Genomic DNA, 13,709 nt, shown 5'->3' on the forward strand with positions numbered 1-13,709 from the left:
TTGGTTATTTCTGGTATATTCAAACCCGTTTTGGTTATTTCTGGTATATTCAAATCCATCAGTCACATATAAACTTTTAACATCAACTGTAAAGGATCAATTAAAACAGGACAAACTGTATCTTACATGCTGGACTGGCAGGAACCTGTACTTAAGTCATATCAACTTTAACATCAAACTGTATCTTACATGCTGGACTGGCAGGAACCTGTACTTAAGTCATATCAACTTTAACATCAAACTGTATCTTACATGCTGGACTGGCAGGAACCTGTACTTAAGTCATATCAACTTTAACATCAAACTGTATCTTACATGCTGGACTGGCAGGAACCTGTACTTAAGTCATATCAACTTTAACATCAAACTGTATCTTACATGCTGGACTGGCAGGAAACTGTACTTAAGTCATATCAACTTTAACATCAAACTGTATCTTACATGCTGGACTGGCAGGAACCTGTACTTAAGTCATACAAACTTTAACATCAACTGAAAAGTATGTTAGTTACACCTGTCCTTCAATAACGAAAGGTTCTCACTTTTCAATCACACACAACATGGTAAGGAAACCCCCGTTGTTGAAAACCCCCGTTGTTGAAAAACCCCGTTGTTTTGTCAACCGGTAATAAAATCACTAATTGATGAGGGGGGAAATATACACTATTAAAAATAAGACAGCTCCATAAACCAAACGGATCCTGGGAGTAATGTGTTAGAGGACAATTTGGAGAAGACAGCTAGATCCATGTTGAAGTGTTGCATTTTGATTCGAGTGGGTGGCCAACGTGGTAAGGGCAATGCGACACTGTTTTTGTTCATCACTTCCATCGATATCACGCTGAAATCAATAGAACACCGGGGCACATATTTGCGGTGTAGCGCTGTTTAAACGAACACTAATTAAAGGTCACGTTGAAACTTGGAATATCCCATAACCGCGGGAAGTAGGGGTGCTGAAACGCCACCTGAAAAATCATAATAAAAAAATACATTTTTTAAAAACGATTAAAAAAAATATTCCCCCCCCAAAAAGTAGTGCACTGGGCCTTTACTAGTCCTGTATTAGTGGACCGATATAGCCCTCTGTAGTGAAGGGCAAAACAATTTTAACAATTACATCTCAGTCCCCCTTCACCCCAAAACGACTTCCTGGCTACTGTGGTATAACCCTATACATTGTTGATATGTTTGGGTTGACTTGCTCATATCAAGCAACAGTTACAGGTGTAACTGTAAAAATAAACAACTAGTGGACTCGTTTTATGAATGCTTGGATCGTGAAACTGAAATAGATTGGTAGCTAGTTGGTGAGGCTTTTGATTTATTTGCCAGTTAATTAACCTGAAGCTGGAATTCCCAAGTTGTTCGGTGCTTTACAGCTCATGCCGGCGAGCAAGCGAAACAGACGGCTCGGCAGCGCATCAGTGTGACGTTACACATCTGACCTAAACTCATAAATATGAATGTCTTTGCCTCCGGCTGTCCAACGAAAGGAAATGTCCCATACGGGACGCTAGTTGCATGGAGGATTTAGCAACGGTAACAACCACCGGGGTAACAAGCGAGCACGCGCATTTTTTTCAACACATATTAAGGAATATAGATTAAGTATGTTTCTGAACGCTGCACCAGGCTTCATTGTTGACAATATGACTGAGCGTCGAAGATTACCGTTCGATTTGAGCAGGGCGCAACTTCCGCCCGTCACGTTTACGGGCCATAGCCCGGTTTAACCCGGGGCAGCTTAATCGAATTCCCTCGTTGAAACCATGTATACATATTGCATTGTTTAGTACAAAGTAATATGTATGATTATATAACAAGTTATTGGTCAGTATATGTTCAAATCAATTGGTCAGATTTCCCCAACTCACTTAACCAATCACATCATGTTTGGTTTTTGTATTCCTGATTGTGTTTGGTCCCCAGGGCTTAGAAACAAACAAAAAAACTGTTTTCCAACAGTTGAATTTAATCTTCACTTCAACTTTCAACATTACTACATGCATTGAAACAATCAATTGTGTGTTTGTGTGTCCACCTCAGGTTCTGAATGCTTAAGAAGACACTACATACTACTGCTGTGTGTGGTGGTAGTGGGGTGTACTGTGGCTGTCATAAGTCTGTTAGCCCAGAAAAACAATCAAATTGCACAGACACACAAGTCAAATATTGAATCCTCTGCGGCAGAGAGAGAAGAGATGAAGTCTCTGAAATCAGAGGACTACAGCGTTCTTCTAAATATGATTTTAAAGCAGGGTAAGTTCAGCTCTTTTAGTATTTGTATATCTCTTTTTCGCAGTACCACAACTAAACATCCTACCACACCTAAACACACCTAAACCTCTCCTACCACACCTAAACACACCTAAACCTCTCCTACCACACCTAAACCTCCTACCACACCTAAACCTCTCCTACCACACCTAAACCTCTCCTACCACACCTAAACCTCTCCTACCACACCTAAACACTCCTACCACACCTAAACCCTCCTACCACACCTAAACCTCCTACCACACCTAAACCTCTCCTACCACACCTAAACCTCCTACCACACCTAAACACCCTACCACACCTAAACACCTCCCTACCACACCTAAACACCCTACCACACCTAAACCCCTACCACACCTAAACCTCCTACCACACCTAAACCTCTCCTACCACACCTAAACACCCCACCACAACACCCCACCACACCTAAACCCCCTACCACACCTAAACACCCTACCACACCTAAACCTCCTACCACACCTAAACCCCTACCACACCTAAACACCCTACCACACCTAAACACCCTACCACACCTAAACACCCTACCACACCTAAACCTCCTACCACACCTAAACCTCCTACCACACCTAAACCTCCTACCACACCTAAACACCCTACCACACCTAAACCTCTCCTACCACACCTAAACCCTCCTACCACACCTAAACCCCCACCACACCTAAACACCCTACACCTAAACCTCCTACCACACCTAAACCTCCCTACCACACCTAAACCCCTACCACACCTAAACACCCTACCACACCTAAACCCCTACCACACCTAAACCCCCTACCACACCTAAACCTCCTACCACACCTAAACACCCCACCACACCTAAAACCACACCTACCACACCTAAACCCCTACCACACCTAAACACCCTACCACACCTAAACACCCCACCACACCTAAACCCCTACCACCACACCTAAAAACCCCTACCACACCTAAACCTCCTACCACACCTAAACCCCCTACCACACCTAAACACCCTACCACACCTAAACCCCCTACCACACCTAAAACCCCTACCACACCTAAACCCCTACCACACCTAAACCCTAAACTCCCCACCACACCTAAACCCCCACCACACCTAAACACCCTACCACACCTAAACTCCACCACACCTAAACCTCCTACCACACCTAAACACCCCACCACACCTAAACCTCCTACCACACCTAAACATCCTACCACACCTAAACACCCCACCACACCTAAACCCCTACCACACCTAAACACCCCACCACACCTAAACCTCCCACCACACCTAAACACCCTACCACACCTAAACACCCTACCACACCTAAACCTACCACACCTAAACCCCTACCACACCTAAACCCCCCACCACACCTAAACACCCCACCACACCTAAACCCCTACCACACCTAAACCCCACCACACCTAAACCCCCTACCACACCTAAACCCCCTACCACCTAACACCTAAACACCCCTACCACACCTAAACCCCACCACCTAAACACTCCACCACACCTAAACCCCTACCACACCTAAACACCCTACCACACCCACAAACACCCTACCACACCTAAACCCCTACCACACCTAAACCCCCTACCACACCTAAACACCCTACCACACCTAAACCCCTACCACACCTAAACCCCTACCACACCTAAACCCCTACCACACCTAAACCCCTACCACACCTAAACACCCTACCACACCTAAACCCCTACCACACCTAAACCCCTACCACACCTAAACCCCTACCACACCTAAACACCTAAACCACACCTAAACCCCACCACACCTAAACCCCTACCACACCTAAACCCCTACCACACCTAAACCCCTACCACACCTAAACCCCTACCACACCTAAACCCCTACCACACCTAAACACCCTACCACACCTAAACCCCTACCACACCTAAACACCCCACCACACCTAAACACCCTACCACACCTAAACACCCTACCACACCTAAACCCCCTACCACACCTAAACACCCCACCACACCTAAACCCCTACCACACCTAAACCCCTACCACACCTAAACACCCTACCACACCTAAACCCCCTACCACACCTAAACACCCTACCACACCTAAACACCCTACCACACCTAAACCCCCTACCACACCTAAACCCCTACCACACCTAAACACCCCACCACACCTAAACACCCTACCACACCTAAACCCCTACCACACCTAAACCTCCTACCACACCTAAACCCTCCTACCACACCTAAACCTCCTACCACACCTAAACCTCCTACCACACCTAAACCCCTACCACACCTAAACACCCTAAACCTCCCACACCACCTAAAACCCCTACACACCTAAACCCCTACCACACCTAAACCTCCACCACACCTAAACCCCCTACCACACCTAAACACCACCACACCTAAACCCCTACCACACCTAAACCCCTACCACACCTAAACCTCCTACCACACCTAAACACCCTACCACACCTAAACCCCCTACCACACCTAAACCTCCTACCACACCTAAACCTCCTACCACACCTAAACCTCCTACCACACCTAAACACCCTACCACACCTAAACCCCTCCTACCACACCTAAACACCCTACCACACCTAAACCTCCTACCACACCTAAACCTCCTACCACACCTAAACCTCCTACCACACCTAAACACCCTACCACACCTAAACACCCTACCACACCTAAACACTACCCACCTACCACACCTAAACACCCCTCCTACCACACCTAAACACCCTACCACACCTAAACACCCTACCACACCTAAACACCCTACCACACCTAAACACCCTACCACACCTAAACCTCTCCTACCACACCTAAACCTCCTACCACACCTAAACACCCTACCACACCTAAACACCCTACCACACCTAAACACCCTACCACACCTAAACACCCTACCACACCTAAACACCCTACCACACCTAAACACCCTACCACACCTAAACCCCCTACCACACCTAAACACCCTACCACACCTAAACACCCCACCACACCTAAACACCCTACCACACCTAAACCTCCTACCACACCTAAACACCCTACCACACCTAAACCCCTACCACACCTAAACACCCTACCACACCTAAACACCCTACCACACCTAAACCCCTACCACACCTAAACCTCCTACCACACCTAAACCCCCTACCACACCTAAACCCCTACCACACCTAAACCCCCTACCACACCTAAACCCCTACCACACCTAAACACCCTACCACACCTAAACACCCCACCACACCTAAACCCCTACCACACCTAAAACCCCACCACACCCAACCTAAACCCCACCACACCTAAACCCCCACCACACCTAAACCCCTACCACACCTAAACCCCCTACCACACCTAAACCCCTACCACACCTAAACCCCTACCACACCTAAACCACCTAAACACCCTACCACACCTAAACCCCTACCACACCTAAACCCCTACCACACCTAAACACCCTACCACACCTCCACCACCACACCTAAAACACCCTACCACACCTAAACCTCCTACCACACCTAAACACCCTACCACACCTAAACACCCCTACCACACCTAAACACCCCACCACACCTAAACCTCCTACCACACCTAAACCTCCTACCACACCTAAACACCCTACCACACCTAAACCCCCTACCACACCTAAACACCCTACCCACCCTACCACACCTAAACACCCCACCACACCTAAACACCCCACCACACCTAAACACCCTACCACACCTAAACCCCTACCACACCTAAACCCCTACCACACCTAAACCTCCTACCACACCTAAACACCCTACCACACCTAAACACCACACCTAAACACCCCTACCACACCTAAACACCCTACCACACCTAAAACCCCTACCCCACCACACCTAAACCCCTACCACACCTAAACACCCTACCACACCTAAACACCCCACCACACCTAAACCTCCCACCACACCTAAACCTCCACCACACCTAAACCCCTACCACACCTAAACACTCCTACCCCACCCACACCTAAACCCCTACCACACCTAAACCCCCACCACACCTAAACACCCTACCACACCTAAACACCCTACCACACCTAAACACCCTACCACACCTAAACCCCCTACCACACCTAAACACCTCCTACCACACCTAAACCCCTACCACACCTAAACACCCTACCACACCTAAACCTCCCACCACACCTAAACCCCACACACCTAAACACCCCACCACACCTAAACACCCCACCACACCTAAACACCCCACCACACCTAAACACCCCACCACACCTAAACCCCCTACCACACCTAAACACCCTACCACACCTAAACCCCTACCACACCTAAACACCCTACCACACCTAAACCCCTACCACACCTAAACCTCCTACCACACCTAAACACCCTACCACACCTAAACACCCTACCACACCTAAACACCCTACCACACCTAAACCTACCACACCTACCACACCTAAAAACACCTAAACCCTACCACACCTAAACACCCCTACCACACCTAAACCCCTACCACACCTAAACACCCTACCACACCTAAACACCCCCTACCACACCTAAACCCCTACCACACCTAAACACCCTACCACACCTAAACCCCTACCACACCTAAACCCCTACCACACCTAAACCCCTACCACACCTAAACCCCCTACCACACCTAAACCCCCACCCACCACCTAAACACCCCACCACACCTAAACACCCTAAACACCCTACCACACCTAAAAACACCCTACCACACCTAAAACCACACCTAAACCACCCTACCACACCTAAACCCCTACCACACCTAAACACCCCACCACACCACCTACCACACCTAAACCCCTACCACACCTAAACCCCTACCACACCTAAACACCCTACCACACCTAAACACCCTACCACACCTAAACACCCACCACACCTAAACCCCCACCACCACCTAAACACCCCACCACACCTAAACACCCCACCACACCTAAACCCCCACCACACCTAAACCCCTACCACACCTAAACCCCTACCACACCTAAACACCCCACCACACCTAAACCCCCACCACACCTAAACCCCTACCACACCTAAACCCCTACCACACCTAAACCCCCACCCACCACCCTACCACAAACACCCTACCACACCTAAACCCCTACCACCTAAACCCCTACCACACCTAAACACCCCTACCACACCTAAACCCCTACCACACCTAAACCCCTACCACACCTAAACACCCCACCACACCTAAACCCCTACCACACCTAAACCCCTACCCACCACCTAAACCCCTACCACACCTAAAACCCCACCACACCTAAACACCCCACCACACCTAAACCCCCCACCACACCTAAACACCCCACCACACCTAAACCCCCCACCACACCTAAACCCACCACACCTAAACCCCCACCACACCTAAACCCCCACCACACCTAAACCCCCCACCACACCTAAACCCCCTACCACACCTAAACCCCCTACCACACCTAAACCCCTACCACACCTAAACACCCCACCACACCTAAACACCCTACCACACCTAAACCCCACCACACCTAAACCCCTACCACACCTAAACCCCTACCACACCTAAACACCCCACCACACCTAAACCCCTACCACACCTAAACCCCCCACCACACCTAAACACCCTACCACACCTAAACACCCCACCACACCTAAACCCCTACCACACCACCTAAACCCCCCACACCTAAACCCCACCACACCTAAACCCCCACCACACCTAAACCCCTACCACACCTAAACACCCTACCACACCTAAACCCCCCACCACACCTAAACCCCCACCACACCTAAAAACACCTAAACCTACCACACCTAAACACCCTACCACACCTAAACCACCCCTACCACACCTAAAACCCCCACCCACCTAAACACCACACCTAAACCCCTACCACACCTAAACACCCCACCACACCTAAAAACCTCCTACCACACCTAAACCTCCTACCACACCTAAACACCCTACCACACCTAAACACCCTACCACACCTAAACCCCACCACACCTAAACACCTAAACCACCCACACCTAAACCCCTACCACACCTAAACCCCTACCACACCTAAACACCCCTACCACACCTAAACACCCCACCACACCTAAACCACACCTAAACACCCCACACCTAAACACCCCACCACACCTAAACACCCCACCACACCTAAACCCCCTACCACACCTAAACACCCTACCACACCTAAACACCCCACCACACCTAAACACCCTACCACACCTAAACACCCTACCACACCTAAAAACACTCCTACCACACCTAAACCCCCTACCACACCTAAACCCCTACCACACCTAAACACCCCACCACACCTAAAAACACCTAAACCCCCACCACACCTAAACCCCCTACCACACCTAAACCCCCCACCACACCTAAACACCCCACCACACCCTACCCACCACACCACCCCACCACACCTAAACACCCCACCACACCTAAACACCCTACCACACCTAAACCCCTACCACACCTAAACACCCTACCACACCTAAACACCCCACCACACCTAAACACCCCACCACACCTAAACACCCTACCACACCTAAACCCCCACCACACCTAAACACCCCACCACACCTAAACACCCTACCACACCTAAACACCCCACCACACCTAAAACCACCTACCACACCTAAACACCCTACCACACCTAAACACCCTACCACACCTAAACACCCTACCACACCTAAACCCCTACCACACCTAAACCCCTACCACACCTAAACACCCTACCACACCTAAACACCCTACCACCACCCTAAACACCCTACCACACCTAAACACCCTACCACACCTAAACCTCCCACCACACCTAAACCCCACCACACCACACCTAAACACCCTACCACACCTAAACCCCCACACCTAAACACCCTACCACACCTAAAACCTCCTACCACACCTAAACCTCCTACCACACCTAAAAACACCCTACCACACCTAAACACCCTACCACACCTAAACCCCCACCACACCTAAAACCACCCTAAACCACACCTAAACCCCCACCACACCTAAACAACCACACCTAAACACCCTACCACACCTAAACCCCTACCACACCTAAACCCCTACCACACCTAAACCCCTACCACACCTAAACACCCTACCACACCTAAACACACCTACCACACCTAAACACCCCTACCACACCTAAACACCCCACCACACCTAAACCCCTACCACACCTAAACCCCTACCACACCTAAACCCCTACCACACCTAAACCCCTACCACACCCACACCTAACACCTAAACACCCTACCACACCTAAACACCCCACCACACCTAAACCCCCACCACACCTAAACACCCTACCACACCTAAACACCCTACCACACCTAAACCCCCTACCACACCTAAACAACCACACCTAAACACCCTACCACACCTAAACCCCACCACACCTAAACCCCTACCACACCTAAAAACCACACCTAAACACCCCACCACACCTAAACCCCCTACCACACCTAAACCCCTACCACACCTAAACCCCTACCACACCTAAACCCCACCACACCTAAACACCCACCACACCTAAACACCCCACACACCTAAACACCCTACCACACCTAAACACCCACCACACCTAAACACCCTACCACACCTAAACACCCTACCACACCTAAACCCCCCACACCACACCTAAACCCCTACCACACCTAAACACCTAAACCCCCACCACCTAAACACCCTACCACACCTAAACCCCTACCACACCTAACCTCCTACCACACCTAAACCACACCTAAACACCCCACCACACCTAAACCTCCACCACACCTAAACCTAAACCCCTACCACACCTAAACCTCCCACCACACCTAAACCTCCTACCACACCTAAACCTCCTACCCTACCACACCTAAACACCCCACCACACCTAAACCCCTACCACACCTAAACCTCCCACCACACCTAAACCCCCTACCACACCTAAACCTCCTACCACACCTAAAACCTCCTACCACACCTAAACCTCCACCACCTAAACACCTAAACCTAAACCCTACCACACCTAAACCACCCTACCACACCTAAACACCACCACACCTAAACCTCCCACCCCACCACACCTAAACACACCTAAACCACACCTAAACACCCTCCTACCACACCTAAACACCCACCACACCTAAACACCCCACCACACCTAAAACCCCTACCACACCTAAACACCCCTACCACACCTAAAAACCCCTACCACACCTAAACACCCCACCACACCTAAACACCCTACCACACCTAAACCTCCTACCACACCTAAACCCCACACCACACCTAAACCCCTACCACACCTAAACTCCTACCACACCTAAACACCCTACCACACCTAAACACCCCACCACACCTAAACCCCTACCACACCTAAAAACCCCCTAAACCACACCTAAACACCCTACCACACCTAAACCCCTACCACACCTAAACACCCTACCACACCTAAACCCCTACCACACCTAAACCTCCCACCACACCTAAACCCCTACCACACCTAAACCTCCTACCACACCTAAACCTCCTACCACACCTAAACCTCCCACCACACCTAAACCTCCCACCACACCTAAACCTCCCACCACACCTAAACCTCCCACCACACCTAAACCTCCTACCACACCTAAACCCCTACCACACCTAAACACCCCACCACACCTAAACACCCCACCACACCTAAACCCCTACCACACCTAAACCCCCTACCACACCTAAACACCCCCTACCACACCTAAACACCTACCACACCTAAACCTAAACACCACACCTAAACCCCTACCACACCTAAACACCCACCTAAACCCCTACCACACCTAAACACCCCACCACACCTAAACCTCCTACCACACCTAAACCTCCTACCACACCTACCACACCTAAACCTCCTACCACACCTAAACACCCTACCACACCTAAACCCTACCACACCTAAACACCTAAACCTCCTACCACACCTAAACCTCCTACCACACTAAACCTAAACCTCCTACCACACCACACCTAAACACTCCTACCACACCTAAACACCCTACCACCTAAACCTAAATGACCTACCACACCTAAACCTCCTACCACACCTAAACCTCCTACCACACCTAAACCTCCTACCACACCTAACTCTCCTACCACACCCCTACCACACCTAAACACCCTACCACACCTAAACACCCTACCACACCTAAACCCCTACCACACCTAAACCTCCTACCACACCTAAACCTCCTACCACACCTAAACCTCCTACCACACCTAAACACCCTACCACACCTAAACACCCTACCAGACCTAAACACCCTACCACACCTAAACACCCTACCACACCTAAACACCCTACCACACCTAAACCCCCTACCAGTCTAGTAATTGTATTTCATGATCACTTGTTTATTTGAAAAAAAAAGTTGTCATGTTTCTTTTGCTATATTTGTGACAAGTATTCTACTCTCTACTCTGTATATAATCTCCTACTCTCTATCTAATCTCCTACTCTCTACTCTGTATATAATCTCTATCTGATCTCCTACTCTCTACTCTGTATCTAATCTCTATCTAATCTCCTACTCTACTCTCTATCTAATCTCCTACTCTCTACTCTCCATCTAATCTCTACTCTCTATCTAATCTCCTACTCTCTATCTAATCTCCTAATCTGTCTTCAGAAGGATGGAAGTATATCAACTCCAGTTTGTACTACATCTCTATCTAATCTCCTACTCTCTATCTAATCTCCTACTCTCTACTCTGTATCTAATCTTCTACTCTCTATCTAATCTCCTCATCTCTATCTAATCTTCTAATCTCCTAATCTCTATCTAATCTCCTACTCTCTACTCTATTTAATCTCTACTCTCTACTCTGTATTTAATCTCCTAATCTCTCTCTAATCTCCTACTCTCTATCTAATCTCCTACTCTATCTAATCTCCTACTCTCTCTCTAATCTCCTAATCTCTCTCTAATCTCCTACTCTCTACTCTGTATCTAATCTCCTAATATCTATCTAATCTCCTACTCTCTACTCTGTATCTAATCTCTACTCTCTATCTAATCTGTCTACAGAAGGGTGGAAGTATATCAACTCCAGTTTGTACTACATCTCTACTGAGACCACGTCCTGGGGTGAGAGCAGACTTTACTGCCAACGGAAGGGATTGGACCTGGTGACCATAAACAGCAAAGACGAAGAGGTGTGTGTTTTGCCTGTGTGTGTTTTGCCTGTGTGTGCGGTGTGTGTTGCCTGTGTGTACGGTGTGTGTTTTGCCTGTGTGTGTTGCCTGTGTGTACGGTGTGTGTGTTTTGCCTGTGTGTGTTGCCTGTGTGTGTTTTGCCTGTGTGTTTTGCCTGTGTGTTTTGCCTGTGTTTTGTGTTTTGCCTGTGTGTTTTGCCTGTGTGTACGGTTTTGCCTGTGTGTACGGTGTGTGTTTTGCCTGTGTGTTTTGCCTGTGTGTACGGTGTGTGTTTTGCCTGTGTTTTGCCTGTGTGTACGGTGTGTGTTTTGCCTGTGTGTACGGTGTGTGTTTTGCCTGTGTGTTTTGCCTGTGTTGCCTGTGTGTTTTTGTGTTTTGCCTGTGTGTTTTGCCTGTGTGTTTTGCCTGTGTGTTTTGCCTGTGTGTTTTGCCTGTGTGTACGGTGTGTGTTTTGCCTGTGTGTTTTGCCTGTGTGTACGGTGTGTGTGTTGCCTGTGTGTTTTGCCTGTGTGTTTTGCCTGTGTGTACGGTGTGTGTGTTGCCTGTGTGTACGGTGTGTGTTTTGCCTGTGTGTTTTGCCTGTGTGTTTTGCCTGTGTGTTTTGCCTGTGTGTACGGTGTGTGTGTTGCCTGTGTCTACGGTGTGTGTTTTGCCTGTGTGTTTTGCCTGTGTGTGTGACTGAGCATCAGTCAGCGAGATCACATTCTAAGAGGCCAAATATGAAGAAGAGAAAACCAAGTCTGATACTACCATTTATGTTATTGTTCATCACTAGGACTTTCTCCTTGAAGTGGTCCGTGCTAAGAATTTGGATGTAGCCTGGATTGGTTTTTCTCCCAACAACACGAAGGAGATATCTACACGGTAAAGACATTTCACCATCGATGGAAAAGTACGACGGAGATTTGAACATTTAGGGCATGAAGAAATCCAGAATGTGTCTGATAATTAATTGTCAGTTGTTTTGTTCTCATAGGGTGAAGAGAGGTGTGGGGTCAGAAGAAGGTGCTCAGGAAGAGGACTGTGCTAAGCTTACGGTATACGAGACACCTGCAGTGAAAGAAGTAACCGGGAGACAATGTGGGACAAAAAAATACTGTATTTGTGAAAAATACCTGGATGTCAAATAAAATGTAAACCGTTAACTGGTTCTTCTGAAAGGATTTGACTTTTTAAAATGGAGGGAACGACTGCTAGCTTCAACTCTTCCTTTTTAAA

General features: G+C 48.6%; 1 protein-coding gene across 2 annotated transcripts in view; it reads left to right on the plus strand.

The window, feature by feature from the left end:
* The window catches only part of LOC127923921 (C-type lectin domain family 4 member F-like), a 15,531-nt gene extending 1,837 nt beyond the window's left edge, over positions 1–13,694 (plus strand). The window contains exons 1-4 of one of the 2 annotated variants that reach the window (XM_052508180.1): positions 2,119–2,262; positions 12,364–12,491; positions 13,267–13,355; positions 13,468–13,694. In XM_052508180.1, coding sequence (XP_052364140.1) covers positions 2,205–2,262; positions 12,364–12,491; positions 13,267–13,355; positions 13,468–13,621 — 429 coding nt within the window. In that variant the 5' untranslated portion in view covers positions 2,119–2,204 and the 3' untranslated portion in view covers positions 13,622–13,694. Of the gene's footprint in view, positions 1–2,118; positions 2,263–12,363; positions 12,492–13,266; positions 13,356–13,467 lie in introns of those variants that run through there. The other variant, XM_052508179.1, reaches the window with a different exon arrangement.
* The last annotated feature ends 15 nt before the right edge of the window (positions 13,695–13,709 follow it).

The sequence above is a fragment of the Oncorhynchus keta genome, unplaced genomic scaffold, assembly GCF_023373465.1.
Source record: "Oncorhynchus keta strain PuntledgeMale-10-30-2019 unplaced genomic scaffold, Oket_V2 Un_contig_3378_pilon_pilon, whole genome shotgun sequence".
Lineage (NCBI taxonomy): Eukaryota > Metazoa > Chordata > Actinopteri > Salmoniformes > Salmonidae > Oncorhynchus > Oncorhynchus keta.